At 37.3% G+C, this 23,233-nt stretch overlaps 1 protein-coding gene across 1 annotated transcript; it reads left to right on the forward strand.

Annotated features, from left to right (window-relative positions):
- Window positions 1-1,048: 1,048 nt before the first annotated feature.
- Window positions 1,049-21,784, forward strand: LOC105438942 (calcium-activated chloride channel regulator 1-like). Its single transcript, XM_030984934.1, has 18 exons — window positions 1,049-1,346; window positions 3,839-3,974; window positions 4,883-5,057; window positions 6,674-6,877; window positions 7,448-7,594; window positions 8,220-8,444; window positions 9,412-9,598; window positions 13,446-13,561; window positions 13,940-14,225; window positions 14,794-14,994; window positions 15,697-15,948; window positions 16,237-16,623; window positions 17,155-17,213; window positions 17,933-18,039; window positions 18,461-18,660; window positions 19,284-19,515; window positions 20,409-20,476; window positions 21,443-21,784. Exons 1-18 carry the CDS (start codon window positions 1,055-1,057, stop codon window positions 21,643-21,645), a joined length of 3,477 nt encoding a protein of 1,158 aa, XP_030840794.1. The 5' UTR covers window positions 1,049-1,054; the 3' UTR covers window positions 21,646-21,784.
- Window positions 21,785-23,233: the final 1,449 nt, after the last annotated feature.

Here is a 23,233-nt window from a genome sequence, read left to right on the forward strand (position 1 = left end):
TTTATTTGTATGAGTACTCGAAGCAGCCGCTTGCTAAAATACTGATGGAAAATAGCGCGTATAATTATTTAAGTGTACTTGTATAGAAACAATAATGAAGACACAAAAAAGTGATTGTCAGCTTCTTTGAAACGGGGAGGGAAAGCAAACTGACTGGGAATACACCATCCACCACTTTAGGGAGGGACCTCTTCGACTTCTTCTTCATATTATTAAATAGAATTCTAATTCTAATTCGTTTGTATTTGTATAATTTAGGAAATCTTTTACATAAAACTTGAAAGGAGAGCATCTTCAAAGCAGCCAATTACAGAAAATGACATGTTTCGAAAGATAGAAAATCTGTCACTATCATTTATTTTATCATTTTTATGATATCACGAGGCACATCATTTTATTCGAACAATGTTGATTACATTTATAATTGTTATCTCTCTTAGGAAGTATTGAAATATAGTTAAAACTATAGTCCTTCATTATTTCACATTTGTAGACAAGATAAAGTTGTTTTAAATTAAAATACTACGAGAATAAAACTGCTAAGGGGGGGGGGGGATTGGTAATATCCTGCTTATAATGATGTCCTTATGATTTCTGCACAACTCTTGCGTTCGAAATCAGAATAGGAATAAATGTTAAAACGGCGCGCTCAGTATAAATTCGTACAATACTTTCAAGTTCGAAATCAATCACTATAACAATTCTTGATATTAAAAAATGATTTTATGTCGTAAAGCAATGGTGATTCTTGATATCAAGAATTCATTTCTTGATATCAAGAATTAGGAATAAATGTTAAAACAGCTTGCCATACAGCCGATTCGTCTTTCGGCCACATTTGATACAGTCACGATAGTGGTCAATATCATGCGAGCAGATCAGTTATGCCACGGAGAATCTCAATTCAAATCATGAACAAACATTGTGCTAAAGCTGTACATAATTATACAGGTCTTAATATTTTGGAACAAATTCAAAAAAATCATTAGGATCATACTATTAAACGTATATTTCTGTGTGTATGTATAATTTGTTATATATTTCTTGACAGGACATGTTCAGAGAAGGATCCACGTTTCTCTACCAGGCTACTCGACAGCGAGTCTTCTTTAAAAATGTCACCATTCTCATACCATCCCACTGGACAACGCAACCGGAATATGGTTCTCCGGGTCGACTAACCTTTGACACGGCTGACGTCATCATTGCACAACCCAATCCACTTTGGGCGCCTGAGCCATACACTCAGCAGATCCAAGGGTGCGGACAACCTGGTAGTTTCATTCATTTCACAGAGGACTTCATTACTGATGATGATGATGTGACAGACACTTATGGAGAATTAGGTATTTTCTTTTTAATTTTCTATCTTTATATATTTTTTCTTTCCTTTCATTTTTTGTGCATTTTTTTAATGATGTAGATATTCATTATACCGTGTGAGTCAAGAAAAAGTTTACACCTAGAAAATTGCTAATTATGTTTAAAATCATCTATGAACGGTAAATTATTATACATCTTATGAAAGAGTGTTTTATCCCAAATCATTTGGTACCATTTTTGTGTGGTATGCAAACAATGTCGCAAACAATGTCTCCTGTTCATCCAAGCGTGAACATATACCACACAAATATGATACCAAACGATTTTGGATAAAACACTCTTTCATAAGACATATAACAGTTTAATGTTTATCGATGATTTTTTTTAATAATTAGCAATTTTCTAGGTGTTAACTTTTTTGACTCACACTGTAGTTGCTGTTACGAAACTCCTCCTAATGCTTATACAAGGCTGATCAAGGCTAATCTCATCAACAAAATCATTTCGGAGTTTACTATCCGAATAATTATTTGGGTGTTAACCCCATCATTTATCTGAGAATGAAGAAGTATTAGGATTTTCCAATGGATATATTTTAGATTCAAATATCAAAATGATCCGGCCGGACGTTATGATGCCGCGAGCCATGGCCACTGATGTTTCTTCTTCTTCAAAGCTCATGGTCTAGACTCGGTAGGAGATCAATGATCTGATTTGTCTTACACCATCTAAATGCTCCTCAATAGCAATACCATTAAGCCAAACCCTGATCAGACTCTGTAAATCTTAAGCCAATTCTTTTTAATCCCCCCAAAAGAAGATATATATATTTTACTAAAGGGATGAAACGGTAGGCCACAAATGCATGATAGGGTCATGATTTACAAGCCCTCGTCCTTAAAGATGAGCTTGAGTTCTGGTAATGATAGAAAATGAGTTCTCACAGAATCCAAAAGAACTTACACTGAATATTCAAGATTATAAATAAATTACATGTGCCAACCGATTTTGGTAGAAAACGTAAAGGGGCTGAGTAATGAGCATAGAAAGAAATGGAAATCAAGGTAAGTAGGCCCGACACCATGTGAGTAACACAGGTCCCTATGTGCAAATGAGAGTTGTGTTTTTGTTTTTTGTTATTGAAGATGATTTCCAGCAAGTGTTCGTGAGGTTTTATTTTACGGGTTCAAGCAATCAATCTACAGCAGGTCTGTGCAAGATAAACAAATTCCAGAATAAAGTATAGCCATGTTCTCTAAACATACGATGCCCATATCAGAGCTCAAGAATCGCTTGAACAAAGCAATAATTTTTCTCTCAATTCTACGGTGCATAGGTACATTGGGAATAATTATCACAAATATCATGCGAAATGTTAACAATTGGACAAGTATCTCAGTCAAAGTTTGTTCATTATGATCATAGTTTAAAGTAGTTCAGGGGAGATAAACACGTTTCAAAGTGGGATTGTTCAAGAAGGCAATAATTTTCCCGGTTAGGGAACTGTCGAGAATCTTGGTCACGTTTTCTATTCATACTCATTTTCAGAATAGCATGCAACACAGAAAATATTCTTACAATGACAATCTTTAGGTGGAATGGTTTTCCGAATCAAAAGAAAAGGAGAGAGAGAGAAAAAAAAAAGCATAATTTTCAGAGCTTATCAACCTTACAATGGCATTAATCGCTTGAGTAGGGGAGAAGCAATGTTTTGTTGCGCTACACGATTACGGAACTTAGTTCTCGAATTGACTTCATAGCTGTTTTGTAGAATACCCAAGTGAATTACAACTACCTGTGAAAGAGAGTACCTAAGAAAACCTCACCCGAAGAAATAACTTAAGTTATTCTGAGAGATTTTTTAATTCTTGCCCATTAATCTATAAGATTCCCCACCAAAGTGTACGAGAGAGGTATGAAGCAAAAATAATGTGCAGTTGCTCATCATGACAACGGCATCGCCATTTTCTTGATAACGTGACGTACTATTCGAAGTCGTGTATCAAGTAAATGTATTCGAATTCATGAATGCTTCCTTCGCAGATGTGTGTTGTGATGAAGCATTTCATTTACCTGCTCTTATCCTTTGTACTGCAATTACCAGAACTCAAATTGCATACATAAGCTAGTTCTCTTCTTGGGTGATGTTGGAATAGACCGGTTTACTAACATATTCAAATTTTATGCATACTTTTTAAACAAAATATGTTCTTGACTACCTTGAAAACTTACCCGACATATCAACAAGTAATTATGCAGACTGACTCTCCAAGTACTGTAGTTCATTAATTAAAAGGTTAATGTATAAATCGTCACTTTTGGTCTCCAGGGAAGAAACACCAATTAATTTGAATATGTTAGAAAAGTTGTCAATTGCCTGATCACGTGTCTTTTCACCAATCTCCTGCAAAAATATATGCCAATGTTAAATATTTAATGTAATTGAACTCGCTCGTGATTTCCATTTGTTAACTTTATGTAATGACATACCTTGTTTGTCGATAACTTTGTACAGGTCGAATCCTAGTACATGAATGGGGTCATTATCGTTGGGGGTTATTCAACGAGTATCCTGATGATGTAGGTGATGCTGATCACGTGACACATTTCTACCAATCAATGGAAGGTAATCAAAGCTGGAAGCCAGTTATGTAAGTAATTTCCTATCACAGTGTGTTAAAAAATGACATTTTTTTTCTTATTTAATGAGAAGCGGGCTAACAGTGACCTTTATATGCTTCGTACGTTAAGAAGTTTTGGTGTAATCATTTTTTTTTTCGAACATAAATTATACTTCTTCAATTTGGTCAATCACTTGAATGATTGTTTAAACTCAAACATTTGATATGGTGAATATTTGTACATTAAAGTAATTATTTCCTTTTTTTAATTTAAGATAAATATGTACTGTTCTAAATTATGACCATTTTTTTTTCTTCTACTACCCTTGTCGTACACTGGGCTACAAGTATTCATTTTTCTTCCAATTTTCCATTTTCTCTTACCATTATTTTGCAAGTTTCAAGTGTGATCTCTGTATTTATTTGACTCAAATTTGAAATTTGGATGTGCTTTGGTAATATCTTTAAATATTTGCTATATGTAAATCATGTGCAATTCAGTATTATTGCCGCTGATTTTAATTCTATTAAATAAACTTTCAATCTATCAATGTACATTTCTGTTTGTCATTACATCACGATAAAAAGACCATCCAATGGAGACTGTGTTTACTGCCCAGCTTGATTTACAGCCCTTTAAAGTAGTCTTTGAAAAATAATTTTTCTATATTCAATTGGAATATGAAATATGTTTGAATTTACATGTCTTTCAAAATTCATTAGAAATAATACAATGTATCAAAGTTCAAGATTCAATTTTGATTGTCCGTATGAAACAGAAAACTGTTTTCCACTGTTGTTACATACGATGAAAACAGAGACAAAATGATATTGTATGCGGAAGCCAGAAGGTCGATGGGTTATTGTTATGAAAAGACTGCGTGAACACCCTTCCGACTTTCAGTAGACTTCAATACCATTCATGTTCTTATTTGCAGTTGCTCTCAGGAATACCAATGGTTTCCAAAATTTACTGTTCAAGGGGACCCGCCACTTTTTAAAGAGTGCGTTGGGAATCTAACGGACGGATACCAAGCGGGATGCCAAGTCCTCATCCAAGGAGCGGGTCAAGCAAGTGGATCTATTATGCACGGTCCACTAACATATTCAAACGTAAGAATCATTTTTTACTAAGATTCAAACCCGATGCTTTGTATTGGTTTTCGTCAAAAAATCGGGTTTAAAAAAGTCTAGTTGTCCGTTTACAAAACTTGATTTGGGATACAGGGTCCGTTAAAGTGGGCGGTAAAATACAGACCCATGTGTGAGTTTAGGGATGTTTTCTCATATATACATGGCCTATCCCAGGTTGTTTCTGAAAACAACAGGTGTTATGATGGTACTCAGTTTCATTTTAGTTAGTTACGTCAGCCCGTTATTTTTATCTCGCGTTCTCTCTTCCTTTACCTTCAGATTATATTGTCTGATTTCGGCTTTCTTTTCTTTCTTACTCAAATGAGTGCAAGATGGACATTTTAGGATGCCCGTATTCGTTTTTATTGTTAAATATCTGTGACGATGATGATGATGATGATGATGATGATGATGATGATGATGATGAGGATAATAATGATGGTTGTGGTACTAATGATTAATGGTTTCAGAACTAGCTACGACACTCTTGGAGATGATGATGGCATTAAGAATGTGCGTACTGATTATAATATTAAATACTGATGGTGCTTGTATATGTGATGATCAACGCATTTTATCACATTTTCTTACGTACAAATTTACTGGAACACAAATATATTAGAAACAAAAAACACAAGAAATCTCCTCCTATAAGCTCGAAAAACGAAACCAAACGATAACAAAAGACAATTGCGATATTTCAAGAGTGCAGTTAAGGGAGGGGGGGGGGCACTTTTCTTTTTTGTGTATCACTTGGGTTTAACAAAGGAGGCACGGGCCGGTTATACACCCTCCCTAAATCGATAGGTGCCACGTACTCATATTGCGTGCTGAAGCCTCTTTTCTCGTTTTCCATGTCCTCTCCTACTTAATTTTGTTCCTCCCTGCTAACTACTCACAAATGTGAATGCTTTTCCCTGATAATAATAATAATGAACGTTATTTGTATAGCGCATATCACTAACACGAAGAAAGTCCCTGTGCGCTTAGAAAAGAAGGAAAAGGGCGGAATAATAATAATAATAATAATAATAATAATAATATGTCTTGTTTACGCAGGGTAGCCTCATCAGTATTCATACTGTTCTCCCCGAGGGCCCTGCAATCATATTATTACCCCGGTCATCGGATTCAGGCTTACCCGCAGACAATGTATGCACATTCTCCACTCCCTGAGGAGCATTCCAGCCAGTGCATCATTTTTACAAGCGCACACTTGCTAATCTAAGCACATTAGCTTTCGCATCCTACCGGGTACCCATTTAACAACCAGGGTGGAGAGTGGCAAATGTAGATCAATGTCTTGCCAAAGGACATTAGTGCCGCGGTGGGACTTGAACCGCGGACCTTGTGATCCACAGTCCGGTGACATATCCACTCGTCCACGACACCTCTACGAATAGACATGAACATTTATGCCTGATACATGAAAATAATTAATTACAAACAACAATAATGATACACAATTCCTACATAGCTTACATGTAATAGATTGTAAATTCAGGTACCGGTAATACAATAAACATGAAAAAATATGAAAATTAAATGAAAATGAAATTAATTTCTGTTCTGATATCTTTCGGCATTCTATTTAGATCGTTAATTTTTGCGACGATGATTCTGATGATCCTGGCAACCTTCATAACCGAGAAGCGCCTAATAAACACAATCGACTTTGTAACTCAAGAAGTGCATGGGAAGTCATGAGGGAACATGACGATTTCAAAGGTTTGTCAGAATATTTTATACAATTTTTTGTTCTTTTTCACAGGACAAATTTTGGTCTCTTCATTAATATTGCAAGTTCTGTTTTGTCTTTGTTTGTTTGTTTGCTCACGTTTTTGTTTACTTTATTTGAATTTTCATGAACTGATTATGTGACTAATTTCAATAATGCTTGTAGAAATCAATTACGTAGGAAAGTTGTTAATTTTAGGTGAACTATTTATATATAATTATTGTATTGGCAAGGAATACAGCTGGCAGGCATTACGTCTAATTTTCAGCAGTTTTCGCGCGCTTTGTTTCTTTAGCTTCCGTTTATATTGTCCGTTTTTGCTTCTAATTCAAGGTATACATTGTTGTTAACCACCTTGGTTGAACCTTTAGGCTAAGGTTAACAACGAGGCATTGCCCTTGTATGGTAAAAGACATATTTGCCAAACTACATCCAAATGAAACGGTTTTGATTAATATATTAGAACGAATGAATTTTTATCTCCATATTTTCTTTCTTAAAAATATAAAACTATGAAATTCCAAAATTCTCCACGTTTTTCTTCTTCTGGAAATCATAGTCTTTCTCATTACTACTGCGATTATTCTGTTGTTATAAGACATCCCAAACAAAAGCCCTTCCCCATTAACAGTGGTCTTATACAATTACTACTGCAGACAATTCTCCCGCATCGAACCTGAATGTTGCCCAGATTAAGCCCAGTTTTGACTTGGTACAAGCAGGCACCGGAGATGAGTGCCGAGTTGTCCTTGTTTTGGACACTTCAGGAAGTATGAGGGTATGTATGAATTCATAGCATTAAACAAAGACTAGAATCTTCAACACTACATTTAATCTTGTACCGATAATTTTTCAATCGATATCGGGAGCAGGAAAATGGGGATTTGGTTACGTTTAGGATTTTCGGTTATTTAGGTTTAGAATTAGGAATAAAATTCAATTCGATGAGCAACTCGATTGCTCTCATCGATCGCGTAACTTGTAATTAAAATATTCACTCGCCATCCTACGATAAAAAACATTGGTGTGCGGCACTGGTTTTTCTGGATGTATGCCTAAATCGATGGTTAATGAAGCAAGTGTATTGATAGGGGAGGAGTGAAAAGGGGTCATATACAAAAAATAACGCCCACCCCCTCGCTGTTTTAAAATTCTACATGTGCCCCCTGCAAGCTATGTCACTCTACCACTGTGTACCACCGGTTTTCTACCGCTGAGATTGTGTGTTTTTGTGTGGTTGTGTGTGTGGGTGTTTCCCTTACCTCTCTTATTCATGTTATTAGCATTATTAGTATTATTAGTATTATCATTATCATTATTATCTGGTTTGTTGTCTTTGTGGTTGTTGCTCATAGCTGTATGTGATATTTTATCATTCATTTTGATGGATGCTTAATACACAGACATCCAATCGAATCGACAAAGTGAACAGTGCCGCCACTGCCTTCGTCAACCTCGTGGATGACGGGATATGGATTGGTATAGTCACTTTCACCGGCTCCCCGACCACAGAACATGCATTGACACAGATCAATACTCAGGCTGATAGAGACTCACTGCGTGATATTTTTCAACTTATTGCCGATGGAGGGACCTGCATCGGGTGTGGACTTGAACGAGGTTTAGAAGTAAGATTCTCCAAAATAAATTACAGCTTACTCCAAAATTTTGAAATGAAGTGGCATCCTTTTTAATAATTTTGAAAAATAATACGTAGGTCACATTGAAGTTAAGTTAACATTAATTTTGCATGACTAAAAAATAATCGCTTATTTTGATTAAACCTACTTTAAGATTACTTTCTATTCCCTTTTAATGACTTCTTATATACATTCATCGGTATAAATATTTGATTAAATTTTCCGCAGTGGTGATCTCTAATACATCAATGCACAGCACATGTATAGAAGTGCAGAAGTTGTTATCCGATGTATCCGAGACAGAAATATGAAAAGAGAGAGAAAGAGAAGGACCGAGAGAGAGAGAGAGAGAGAGAGAGAGAGAGTGAGAGAAAGAGAGAGAGAGAGAGAGAGAGAGAGAGAGAGCTTTCTTACAATATCCTTTATACAAATCAAAAGTGGTGTCGTAGTCGTGTGGCTTCTAGACTTTTGATCCCCGACACGGCACGTAATGTCCTTAAAGGTCGGGTGACATCAAAATATAAGTTGAATCCTATTGATTTGCATGGCTGCATGCAACTTATATTTTGTTATTCGATGATGGACTGGGCAGGATAGTAGGATACAAAATCATAATAGCCACTGAATTTGTGTATCGGCAAACCTGTATCCGATCTGTGAAGCGCTTACAAACAAATAAGATGTATCTATTATCATTATTGTTATAACAATTATTATTATCATTATCATTACTACAAATAATACAAGTACTACTACTGTTTATTGTTATACAGTAGGCTTGCGGATGTACCATGTGAAAGAGAGGGTGGATTGAGGAGTCCTGGAAAAGGACTCTCGGCAATCTTTCTTGAGGGTGTGTAGTCCTGAAAAGGACTTTTGGTGTAGTCTTATCTATTGTTATTGATTTAAATTTTTATTCATTTATTCATTTATATATTTTCATTATTGCCTGAAGGTTTTAATGGATCACCCTTCTGGAAGTGCCGATGGTGGAATAATCGTGCTGATGACGGATGGGCAGGATAGTGGGATACAAAATCATATCATCCGTCAAACGTTACAAGATATGGGTGTGAGGGTCAATACAATGGCTATTGGAGAGGATACATATGGTGAACTCAATCTGATTGCACAGGAAACAGGTAAAATAAGAATTACAATGATAACCGATAGAAATGTTAGACTAATGTACCTAAGGTTCTAGGACACCTATCCCCTGTACATCCACCCCCAGATAACCACCCACAGTCAACTTCCCCCTTCGACAACTACCCCCTAGGACAACTATCCCCTGTACATCCACCTCCAGATAACCACCCCCAGTCAACTTCCCCCTTCGACAACTACCCCCTAGGACAACTACCACCTAGGGCAACAACCGACCGGAAAACTACCCCCAGACAACTACCTCCTGCGACAACCATCCTCTAGGACAACTACCCCCAGAAAACTATCCTAGGGGGTAGTTGTCCGGGGGTAGTTGTCCAAGGGGGTAGTTGTCCGAGAGGTAGTTGTCTTGGGGAGTTGTCCGGGGTAGTTGTCCCGGGGGGTAGTCGTCCTAGAGGATGGTTGCCCTAGGGGGTAGTTGTCATAGGGGGTAGTTGACTTGGGGTGGTTATCCAGGAGTTGGATGTCCAGGGGTAGATGTACGGGTACGGTATCTGAGCCTTAGGGGCATACACCAAATAAACATCGCATTTTTAGCACGCACCTCCATCTGTATCGATTTAAAAAAAAAGAAGATTTTTCCGTATTTCTATTTTGTCCAATAATTTATCAAATCATTCTTTGTCAGTTATTGAATATATATGTTTCATGTACAAGCTTACATTGAACGAAAACAAAGGCGTAGCTCAATCGGAAATCCCCATCGCTGCCCTCAAAGTTTTGAATTGTACATAGCGGTTGACAAGATGTCCACTAGGAATCGAATCGAATCCGATTTCCCGTCAAAGAACGCCACTGTCTTTACCACTAGGTTAAGAGGTGTTGGGGTCCAGTGGATAAGTCTCCGGACTGTAGATCCCACGATACGGGGTTCGAATCCCTGTCGCAGCACTATTGCCCTTTGGCAAGACAATAATCTGCATTTTCCAAACTCAACCCAGGTCAGGTAAATGGCGGGAACTTATTTCTTAAAATGCTCGAGCGCTGTAATGGCAGCCGTGCTAAAGCCTTGGTCACATATAAACCGGGCCCCGTACGATTTTCCCTACCCGGCGGCATGCCGTGGATTTAGAGACCGTACGGGAACCTTCCGATTTTCTTTTCTACGGCATGTGGGGTCACATATTCTGCGGCGCCCGGGAGGTGCCCGGTGAAAATTGGTCGAGTGAAATGCAAGGCGCCCGTAAGGATGCCGGCCGGTACGCTTACGTGCTCCGTCCGATGAGCAGGTGCACCCGTGGCTCCCGGAAGGTGCCCTGCCGGGAACCGGCCGGGGTCCTTAAGGCGCCCGGCCGGGTCCCGTGCGGTGCACTGAACTATGTGTCCTCTGAAATCCGCACCTCAAGGTTCCCGTTAAGATTTTTCATGAGAATTGACCCGCAAAAATCGTGAGGGGCCCGTCCGGACACCGTCCGGAGCCTGCCGGGACCCGTAAGGTGCCCTGCGGGCCCTTCACGGGCTCTCTACGACCTAACGGTCGGATAAAAACGCCGGGAGAATTGGGAGCAGCCGACTCAGCACCACGGCGCCCGTACGGCTTCAAAAACTGTCCCGGCGCCCGTAGGATCTTTACGGTAGCCGGCCGGACACCGGCCGAAAATTCCCAAAATGTCTGTTTTTACTCGCCGTACGGGCCCCGGAGTGTATATGTGAAAGCCCCATAAGGGAGCGCCAGGAATGACAATGTGCCACACATGAACTTTATACAAGATTCTAATATTAGTATTATTATTAGTAATGTTGTAATCAGTATCATTATCCTTATTTATATTATAATCCTTATTTATATTATGATAATTGTTTATAAATATTATTATAATAATTTTGTTAATAAAATATTCATTAGGAACCAGATTCAATCGACCGACGGATTGTAAAAACCTTCAACCTTTCTAATTAGTAATTACACACTTACTTTTATACTTACACACTACAGGACAATTATTATATTTTCCGCTATGTAAATTGCAGGAGGAACGGCTATATTTTATCCCGATAACGGCGATTCAGACATCATTAGTGCTCTTACACAAACAGTAGATATGTGTACAGCAGTAAACAGCCTCCGTGTTCAGGTTTGTCTTAGCACGTTCATCATTTGAAGAGCTTTTATTGTTGAGAATTATATACACTGAAAACATGTATCGTATGTGGGTGATCGGTCACTTGTATAGTTTTTGGGTTTGAGCACGGACAAGACATTATTTTCTACAATTCATTGCTTTTGTCCACTCATATGTTCTTATAGGATTCGAACTAAGGGAGTATTATATGAATGCCAGTAAATTTGCAAATGATTTGAATATTCCTTAGTGGAGTAAAGAAAGAGAGTGCACTGTATGTGCAGAATCGTAATTTAACCAAATGGCCTTATTACTAATATAGTCATTTAAACCTGTACCTTTAGGGCGCCGCAATTTATATTGATTGAAAGATTTCTCTTCTCTTAGTTATTATATCATGCATTAAACATTTATTGGTTTTTGATTGGTTGAGAGCTCGTCACGTGACCAGAAATATTTCAACTAGTTTAGGGTTGCTCTGAAAAAATACTATATGAGAGTACTATTTGAATTGATTTTTTTAAAATAAATTTTAATTAAATGAACACAAAATATTTTAAATCTTTTGGGATAAAGATTGACATTTTTTGTTGTTCTACATTTATCTTTTCCCCCCAAATTTTATTTTTTAAATTATTTTTTATTTTAAAATAAATTTTTGATGCAGGATATAAAACAAATATACCATGCCTTCTATTCGAGGTCTTGTTAAAACTAATGGTGACTCCAAAAGTGCCATTGGAGTCACCTCTTTTAATTTTAACCAGAAGCTCTCAAGACAGTGTATATTTGTATATTATTCATAGGTCGGTTTATGTCAATTAATCGGGCACTTACGAACCAACTTTCGATATCCTCCAAGTTTGTTTTTTTCCAACTAGAAACGCGAATCGAATTTGTGTTCATGAGTATTAACTGTTTTACATAAATAAATAGTTTACTTGTTTTAATGATGTTTCTTGTATAGTTGGTAGGTGAGGGCATTACACTTGATGGCGGAGAAACTCGAAATGGTTGTCTTTACTTTGATTCCTCAATTGGCAATGGGACGCAGTTTATTGTGACGTACACTATGTCTTCATCCGCAACCGTACCAGGTATATTTTGTTGTATTTGCTGTTAGTTTGTTCGATAATAGTAATTTGAAAGAAGGAATAATAAGATCTCGTTAAATATTTTTGCTTTGAGAGAGGGCTCAAATTGCTCGCCGTGTGTTTTGCTATGATCATTGTATATTTCAAAAGAAAACCATGATTAACTATCTTATATACATTTACAGCAAGCAGTAAACCTATCGATATAGCGTGAACTGTATTGTCAAACAGGTTTATATGTTACCTTTAAATGTTATGATAAGAAATCTTTTTATTTGAGCGGTGCGATCAATGAATTTTAAATAGAAAAATTCGATTCCAGTCATATATAATCAGACTCTCAGCATTTTCTAAGTACACCACACGCGCCATAATTATCTCGCATTCACTCAACTTTAACTCTAAACGCAACGAAAATCGTTGGCACATCTGGAAATTACTCGAGCTTGCTTGATCATGCTGATGAATTTTCCTATTGAGGTGGTTCGCTTGAAGATACTAGAGGTGCGTGCATTACGTAAGACGTACTGGTTGTAATACTGAATAACATATTATCCACTGATAATACCCGAATGTTGTGTAAACACCCGAATGGTGTCAAATTTGTCATAAGTACCATCGTTTATGTGTTTTTAAGATAGAATATATTTTGAATTTCATTATAGGTGTCAATGTGGAAATCACACAACCAAATAATGCAACAATAACGAGTGGCAACCAGCAGTACACTGTCGACACAACCAGAAAAGTCGTCACCGTGGCTGTCGACGGCCTAGCCATGGTAATGATGTTTCTAAGTCAGTCTTGTGAAGATCGCTCTAAATGATGAAACAGACTTGCGAAAGTTGAAATGAAATTGAATATGAATTTTAAAGTTGTAATTCACATGGTATTTTCAAATAAACGAATAACTAATGTCGCTGAGATTTGCCTCCAACGCATACTCACCCTTTCACAAATGTCTCAACAATATTGTAGGAAAGGCAGACTATTCAACATAACCATTTTTGCCAATACATTTGATCGAATACTAAGACTAACGAATGTAACTCCAGAAGGGGACAATGTAGCCCCTACCTACATTATTTAGAATAGAAGAAGACGGGCGACTCGCTTTTTTATACTGACTTTCATGAATGTTCTCTTTTTTACTTCGTAGAGTGGCAAATGGTTGTACTCCATAGAGAATGCGGTTACAGGATCTCAGTCTGTGACTTTTTCTGTGTATTCGAGGATCAATATGCTAGAAGAGGAAGAGCCAATCGTCGTCAAATCAACCGTCGGTAATTCAATTATGGATCTATCTTCAAAGCTTGAGCCCCTGGCTGCCTATGCACAAATTAGACAAGGTTCACGACCTGTCGTAAATGCAGTTGTCCGTGCTGTCGTTGAAAAACCTGGTGGTTCTCCTGCAGATATCATAGAGCTTCGAGACGATGGTGCAGGTATGGAAAGAATTACAAATAAGGTGGGGGTTTGTTTGGTGATAAATCACCTGTATCTCCTCGATGCATGAGAATGTTTACAAACTAATGCTCAGAATCTGAATCTGTAAGTTTGGTCAACACAAATCCAGTTACGAAGTAACGTGCGAGGTCTACCCCGCCCCCTGCCCCCCCCCCCCTCTTACCGCGATAAAACGCCAACAGAGGCAAAATCACATTTGTATTTAAGCTCGCTGGCTAATAGGCAGATGATAAAGTCATTCCTTTTGTTAACATATTTCGTATCTTACAATCGCTTTAGTTAGTGTCTGTGATTCCTTCACAATCTACTGACCTAATTGCCTATATTTGATTCTTATAGATATTTTGATCGTATATTTCAAACATTAAACATCAAAACATCAAACTCTTTAATTTGTCCTATTTTTTCAAACCTTCTGTTTCTCTTATTTCTCTGCTTGCATACAAATGAACCTCTTACATAGGTCGGATTGCCCTAACTAAGCCGCTCCAATGAATACTAGATTACTTACTACTCATTTTCCTTTTTCTTTTGTTTTTGACACAGGAGCCGACATAACGGCAAATGATGGCATCTACTCTCGTTTCTTTACAAATATAATTGGGACAGGGTTCTACGGCATTCGTACCACCTATGAGAACGATGGTTCAGCAATTATTTTGACCAGGGCTCGAACAGGGATATCTAGGGTTCAAGCCGCCATTAGAGTGACAGATGATGGGATGATAATTTCTCCTGGAAATATTGGTAGGAAAATATATAATAAACTCAGGGAAAGAAAAAAAATCTTAAAAATGTAAAATATACACAGAGAACGTTTATACTTTTTTTTTTCTTCTTTCAATTCAGTTCATTATAGATCCATTTATAAAGCCTTGTTGGGCATGGACCAGTGGCTGTAAAATGAAGTTCATGCAAAGAAGCTTATTTTAAACCACTTGTCTGATTGCTTGTTTGACCTCATTTTGAGAAGCCCATAATACGTGATATTCTAAATCATGGTATGTGTATTTTTTGTGATTGCATTACAAATATTTTTGTCAAGGTCTTTATGTGGTTTAAAATGTGATTCTTTCATGCAACAAGAACTATAACTTCCTTCACATAACAATTAACGAGCATATCCTTTCAAATGACGAAATGATATGAAGAATACGTTCTGCCAAACCTTTCGCCCCTTTTGAGATCGTGTTCTTTTTTGAGGTTCAATTTTCTCTATTTCATTTGTAATCGCCTGGATATTTTTTCGTTCCTACAAATAGGATAAATAAGGAGAAAATTATATACCCATTAACAGTTTCTAGTATCAAATGGATAACCCAATTTATTACAATCACTTATTAATAGGCAGGGATGGATGTACATACACCTCTCGCTAATTCAAATTCACAATGGCAAATGTGCTCGAGGCAACCAGAATTTAATAACCATTCGTAAAACTCGTTTCAGGCTCATACGAAGTACGGCTTCCTGGAGTCGATTCAAACCAACCCTTGCAAGGGACGCCTGCACCATCTTTTACCAGGAGTTCATCGGCGGGTTCAACTACGATTACAAACCTCCCTGCTGGATTCACTCCAGGCCAGGACCTGTTCCCACCTAACAGAGTCCAAGACCTACGGGTGACAATGACTCATGTGGGGAATCAAACTTTAGTCCTGTCTTGGATAGCTCCAGGTGATGATCTAGACACAGGAACTGGTAAGGTTGATTTTCATCAAAAATAATACACCGAGAAAACTTAAGCTAAAGCTATGTCATCATATTATAAACACTTCTTCTTATTCGTATGACGTGTTACAGCTAAAGTGTCAGTGGAAAGACATGCAAGGGTGTCATCCTTAAATGGAATGCCCCCAATGAGAATTGTTAAATCTTTTTATTTGACAGATTTTTGTTCTTCTCTTTAGGACAATTTTAAATGGATAGTATCCGCCATAGATATAATTATTAACAATAAAGACTTTATCACCATCATTACATCAACAGCTACGTCGTACGACATCAGGATGGGTAACTCCTCCAGGCAACTCCTGGATGATTTCACCAACACAACCCGAGTTAGTTCATCCAGTATCCTAAAGGGCAACTTAACATCACCTAGTCCATCCGGATCATTGGAAACCTTCGTCATTATGGTCCCTGACATGCCCGAGTTGAACTCCTTCTCGTACAGCTTCGCCCTCCGCGCGACAGATGATGACGGAAAGACAAGCCAGGTATCGAATGTTGCCATAGCAACGTTCAGACGTGTTGTACCCACTGCACCGCCTCCTGGTCCATGCATTGGCATAACGTGTCTGAATGGTGGAGAGTTAGAAGACTCCAATTGCACCTGCTTATGCTCAGAGGACTTCCAAGGAAATCTCTGTCAACGTATGTGGACCACTTTTAGACTATATGATGACTTTATTCATGTACATATTGAAATATCTTTAAAGTTGATCGTTGTTTCAACTTTTGTTCCCTCTTAACAATAGTATTGTTCTTCATCATTGTAGTATCGACAACATGCACAATTCATATGTAATTAAGACATAGTATCTAAATGGTATTAACATAATGTAAGCGAATTCAATTCTAATTCATCACTGTAGTTATCTTAGAAGTTCATCTATCTTCATTCCATTTCATGTGACACATTAGAGCCATCTAGAGCTTTAATAAGATATCTATAAGTAAAGTTGTATGTCAGTAGAGACGAGTTGGAAAAATGTGATTGAAAAATTGGATGATTCACTGAATGCATTATTTGATGACACAAATGCTTCGTTAAAACAAAGTTGCAGAAAGCAGGTTTCGAAGTAGGGTAAATCAAACGAGTTTTATGGTTCCTGATCAGTTGATATCATCTTAATAAATAATTACAATTTAAAGTCTTTTTATATGTCTTCTATCTCTACTTAGATAACAAATCCCAGTTGCGAAATGGTGTTCAGATTCACTTACAAGTTAACATCACTCAGGTATTGTAAATCATTTTCCTGTGTTCTTTATACAGGGTAGTCTCTTCAGAACTTAAAAACTGCTTTGCAACATAATAATAATCATAATAATGAGGCGTCGAATCCGCTTAAATCAAATGACCAAGAAGCACTTGTGAACAAACAAAAAAGATCACACAAAAGTATCTGATTGCAAACAAAGGAACAAAAGTAAGATAGGACATTCACAAACGACAGAATATTTAATTATAAACCTAATTGAACAAAAAAGTTTTCAGATTAAAAAAACCCCTCTTCAACTGATCTACTATTACGAATCTCCCTCTCGAGAGAGCATTCCACACCTAAGGCCCTGTATGAGCAAAGGTTCTTTCCCCTATTAGTATTGAGCTTATAGAAGGAACAAGAAATCCGGAGTAAAGTGCTTACCACCCTGGAATACCCCTTCCCCCTGCCCTTGGTCATCTATCACTATCTCAGGGAACGTAAGACGTTCTTATGACGTAAAAGTCGTTATTGTTTCTACATGACTATTGATTTATTTACTAATTCATTTGTCCATTCACTTATTGAGAAATATTATATCATATCATGATAGAACTTTATAAATATTTACATACAATATCCTTTTGAAACGACAAAACAAGAAACACCGCAATTTGTATAGCTTTAAATTTGGATATGCAGAGTGATTCTTATAAAATCCTCCCTCTTATCTTTCTTTGCCTCTATTCGTGTAGTGTGAGCAACTATTGAATCCCCTCATTAGCGCTTCAAGTGATCAACTAAATGTTTATTGTCTGAGCAATTTAGCGACCTGCTGTCCTGGTGGAGGTGTATTTGACAGGTAACATTTATATATTACTTGAAGACAATACTCTTGTCTTTGTCACTCTGAGGTAATATTGAAGGCGAGTCTGTACACAAAATGATTAACATTACACACAAATCTAACAATCATATTCAGAAGAACGATATGATGAAATGGATGACGCTCATGTTTAAGGATGTATTAATATCTTTTTCGTATAATCAAGGAACCAAAAGCTGACCCCATTCTAAATAATGTCTATATGATTTTATAATTTAAGTTTGATTTTAATGTTTTCTTTATCAACATTTTTTAACATACATATTATGCAAGCGCATTCGAGCTACATTCTTAATGTTTTTCCCAACACAGTAAATGCATAGGATATATACATAGGATATATACATAATTCAGTTACAATCTTGATGCGTACTTTATTGACTTATTTTCATTGAAGACCTCAAGGCGAGTACGTGAGAGAAGAGGATGTGATGATAGCAGATGGTTATCCAATACTAGCTGACCAATCGGACGGGTGCTATGTGGTTCTTTATGCCATTCGGCCTAACGAACCAGAGCTTTGCATGGGGAGTGGCTCAAGTAAGCGTCGGAAGAGAAGCATTTTGGAAATACATCGCAAAAGGAGACAATTGCCAGGTAAGAATAAACCAATGATTATTGGTATCTTAGGATGTCGAAGAGAGAGAGAAAAGGTTACTATTCTTCCTTTCTTTTAATGAAACATTTCACTCAATCTTCGTTAAAAAAAAAGAAAATCAATCAAACAACTTACCATTTTTCTATTCCCAGATGTCAATCTCTTGTTTTGTATGAGTTCGACGGATTAAAAAAGTGTCGCTCTTTAATAGAACAGGCCCACTTAAGACCAATTAAATATGTAATTGATTATGTATAGCTATAAAATGATACACTACTTGTCTGTTCGCTAGTGCAACCGAGTATTGTAATGCACCCCTAATGTCCTTTGGCAAGACATTGATCTACATTTGCCACACTCAACCCAGGTGATGTAAATGGGTACCTGGCAGGAATTAATTCCTTGAAATGCTAGAGCGCCGCAGTCGCTGCCTTGCTAAAGCCAGGGTAATAATCGGGGTAGCGCCAGGAGCGTCACAACGTGACGGACATGTGCGCTATATAAGAAGCCACCATTATTATCATTATTATCTGATATGATACATTACGTTAGAGTATAATTATTATTAGGCCATTTGTATTTCTTTATTTCACTAATAAACGAACTGATTGATCTTCCGCAGACCAATTGGTTTACATCCCTCAGAGCCTGCTCCTAGATGCTCTTTCTTCTGGGGAGGTGGCTCTAGAGATGGCTGTTGGTACAGACATCGACAGTATTACACTACCGCGAGTAGAAGGTGATCCTCTGATAGAACCATCTACTGTTCCAGCCTATCTGATCGGTGTTATAGTAGCCATTGTGACGTTTTCTGTTATTGTCATCCTCTGCCTATGCGTGTCTTGCGCGAGAATGTAAGTAGAATCGTTTTTACAGGGCACCCTGTAATGACTTGCATAGCTAGTTGAGAGAGAGAGAGAGAGAGAGAGAGTGAGACAGAAAGAGAGAGAGAGAGAGAGAGAGAGAGAGGGAGAGAGAGAGGGAGAGGGAGAGAGAGAGACATGTATTAATGTCACGGAAGTTTCTCCTGATTGGTCAGTCGCTTCATTGGTCCTCAAATAGTTCTCTCTGTGTCTTTGAAGAAGAAAAAAATTAAAAAAAAAAATTCTCTTTACGGCTTATTGCTATTATCTCCCATTCTTAGGTAACTAGATTGTTATAAATACGATTTTACTAGAATCATGAATTTTATACGGTGATAGTATTACCAAAATGTTCTGTGGTATACCGTTTGTGTTTCAGTGTAGCTGACACGTTATGATGTTTGATGTATACGTATGATGTCCATGGTCAATCTGGGGAGGGAAATATTGGGAGTAAACCCCATGACCACATTCTCTACCTACGCTATGACGATTTAAAATCATCTTATGGACCATGAGCCATAGACTTGTCCTTAAAACTCCTAACTTTATACTGCAATAACTCCATGCTTAATATAAAGCTCAAAAAGTAAATTCAGCCAATGAATTCATGCGGAAATGAAGAAAAAAAGGCAACACTTCTCATTGCACCCCCATCCCCCCACAAAAAGAAAATTGAAAATTGAAATCGATGACGCAGGACGGGCAACTGTCCAAATCTGAAATGGGGGTCTTATCTTGGCAGTGGTGAAGGCGGTCCAGATAATGATCACCTAATCCGATTGGAACATTTGAATCTTGATAACAATAAAAATGCAAGATAATAAAATAATAAATCTTGTGTCTGCATAATAAGAAACCAACCGTTCTATTTTGTCTCTTAGGTCTGTCAGGAATGACGCTTTAAAGGAAAGAGATTTCAACCGAGACCGAGAGAGGAGCGATGGACCAAGTAAGTATAATTATTGGAATACAATAACTAGGATAACACACAACATATTCCACAGACAATAGAACATCATCTTTCCCTAAGTTGACTGGACTGTTCTAAACCAATTGAAAAACATTCGGCACTGCAATCCACGAACTTGTCACGTTATTATTGGTCTCCGATTAACTAAGGGTTTAGGGAGAGTTTGATCCACACAGTGTACTTTGTCGTGTCAAGCTCCCCGCTGCAAATGCAATTATTAATTCAAAATGAAAGCTGAAATTCTTTACCAGTTCTTTCTTATTCATGAATATCATTGGTTCACTAGTTTAATTTTGTCAAATTTAACCTTGTTCATTTGTTCATACACTTTGCTAGCTGTTGTGGTTGCCTAGTGCCGAACCGATTTGCTAATTCTTAGTGGCACTATCTCCTTGATTAATGACTCTGCTATAAGCAGCTCGTGTTCCGGAATTCTGATTTACTAAATTAATAGTTCCATCTCTCTCTTTCTCTCTCTCTCTCCCTCTCTCTCTCTCTCTCTCTCTCTCTCCCTCTCTCTTGTATAATTGTTTTGAACTGTCATGCTCCTCTCTTTCTGTCTTTCGCATCATCGTTTTAAATTGTCATACTCCATCCCTTTTTCTCGCCGTCTCTGTCTCTTTCGTGTAATTGTTCCAAAATTTAATGTCCCCCTCCACCTTCTCTCTCTTTCTTTCTTGCTCTCTCTCTCTCTCTCTCTCTCTTATTATGTTTCAAACTTTCACGCCCATCCCTTTTCTCTCTGTCTTTGTCTCTTTCGTGTAATCGTTTCAAAATTTCATGACCCCTCCCCTCCATCTTTCTCTCTTTTTTTCTCTCTCTCTCTCTCTCTCTCTCTCACACACACACTTTCGTATAATTATTTCAAACTTTCTCCCCCCCCCCCCGCTCTTTCAATCGTATAATTGTTTCAAAATTTCATGCCCCATTTCTCTTTCGTGACAGGATTCATGCGCGATGGTCCTCCTCCACCGAGGAACATACCTTCGATCAGCGAACGAACTCATTTGCAAATCAACCCTAGTCAACGACTTCGACAGCCTGGTCATCGATCACCACCACAAGGAGACGATGATATGTATGCTGTGGCGTCATCCCCGATGTCGATATACCATCGCCCGGACGTCAGAGGGGACATGCTCTATTGAACCATAGCGTAGTGAGAGAGATAGTTGTGACATGCGCAACTTAGCGTACGCGAAATGGGTCATGGGTTAAGTCATGTTGCTCCACATAGCTCCCTCCTACTTTTTTTAAAATAAAGGCATCGTTTAACAATATTAAATCTGAAATGCATGGCCCTACGTGTTATCAGTGTCTGTGATATTGTGTAATATTGAAGCTCTACAAAAATTACGCTTCAAAATGATCAAAATTATCAAGTGCCTCACAATAGTAAACAAATCTTTGAGTGACCAGTTTTACCTTACTCATTTTCCCAATAGACTCTACTGTAATAAAACCGTTAGGAAAACGAATTTTGACATTTCGATTTCCAATCATAGATATCTTGATAATCAGACAAACGATCGGCATGTAAAACTAATGGGATTCTTGAATGACCTATAGTTTATAAATATCATTGCAGCATGAGCTAAATCCAGGATGTTGTTTCAGAATCTTAGACAAAGACACCAATCCTTATGTCTCTATGAGAGGAAACTTTTTTGGAGCTTCGTAAAATGCCTGACCAATCACAAGCAATTTTCGGTAACGTAACTTAACTGTATACTGTAATTGTACCGAACCAACACTATGCCAATGGATCATCCATATACCTTCCCTTTTTTAGGGGAAGAGAAAGTCAAGATGAATGAATTTCTAAAATTCGTTTTATTACTTTTCCACAAATTACTCGAGATTATGTCAAATATATACATTGATTTGAGAGGAACAAAATTCAGATAATATTGAACAGACTGAGAACTAGAAATACAAATAATGGGAAAATGTGGAGGGGTTTACTGAGGAGCTTGTAGCTTGTAAAATGTAGACGCCCTGACTATAACAAATAGTTGTCGTTAACGTCATATAATTTAGCTAAGCAAATTAAAAAAATAAAAGAGAGTTACCCCAAAAATATATATATATATAAATTATATACAGATACATTTATATAAATACAGTTACTGCTCGAAAAATATCAGAATTACGTATTTCAAATGTATTCAAATGTTTACTTCGTAACGAACTATTACATTCACTTGTTATATATTATTGTATTTCACTAGTCAGTATGCATTTGCATACTTAGGGGTTTCTTAGTACGACATATATGATGACTTCCTCTAACTAACAACATGTAGTGTAATTAATTTACATTCTGACTATTGATATACGAATTATTTCATTCATCTGTTCCTAATAGTTGTAAGTAGGCACTTCCGAACAAAAATCTTATTCATTACGAAAATGGACTACTTTAATGTGTCAAATACACTAAATCACGGGCCTACCCCTTGGTAATTAACAAACAAAAAGTAATGATAGCAGTTCATGTTTTGTTTCACCTATACAAAGTTTTCACATTTCTCCACCTGAAGATATAACACACCTTACAAGTTCAAATATATTACAAATAACTTAATAAACGTCTGGTTCCATTATGCACAAAGTTTCCGAAATTCTTCTCTTACATATATAACACATCTATTTATTCAATAAAATTACATATAACGTTATTATCGTCTAGTACATAATCGGTTCATTGTTATAAAAGATAAAAGAAAAAACCGG

This window comes from Strongylocentrotus purpuratus, unplaced genomic scaffold (assembly GCF_000002235.5).
Source record: "Strongylocentrotus purpuratus isolate Spur 01 unplaced genomic scaffold, Spur_5.0 spur5_scaffold_14, whole genome shotgun sequence".
Classification (NCBI taxonomy): domain Eukaryota; kingdom Metazoa; phylum Echinodermata; class Echinoidea; order Camarodonta; family Strongylocentrotidae; genus Strongylocentrotus; species Strongylocentrotus purpuratus.

What these genes read in the sequence shown, in the direction of transcription:
- LOC105438942 (XM_030984934.1), top strand. Translation starts at nt 1,055, where the DNA reads ATGTTCAGAGAAGGATCCACGTTTCTCTACCAGGCTACTCGACAGCGA. An exon ending in GTCCACTAACATATTCAAAC is followed by an intron (nt 5,058 to 6,673) that starts GTAAGAATCATT and finishes CATTCTATTTAG; the next exon opens with ATCGTTAATTTTTGCGACGA. An exon ending in CTGTCGACGGCCTAGCCATG is followed by an intron (nt 13,562 to 13,939) that starts GTAATGATGTTT and finishes TTTACTTCGTAG; the next exon opens with AGTGGCAAATGGTTGTACTC.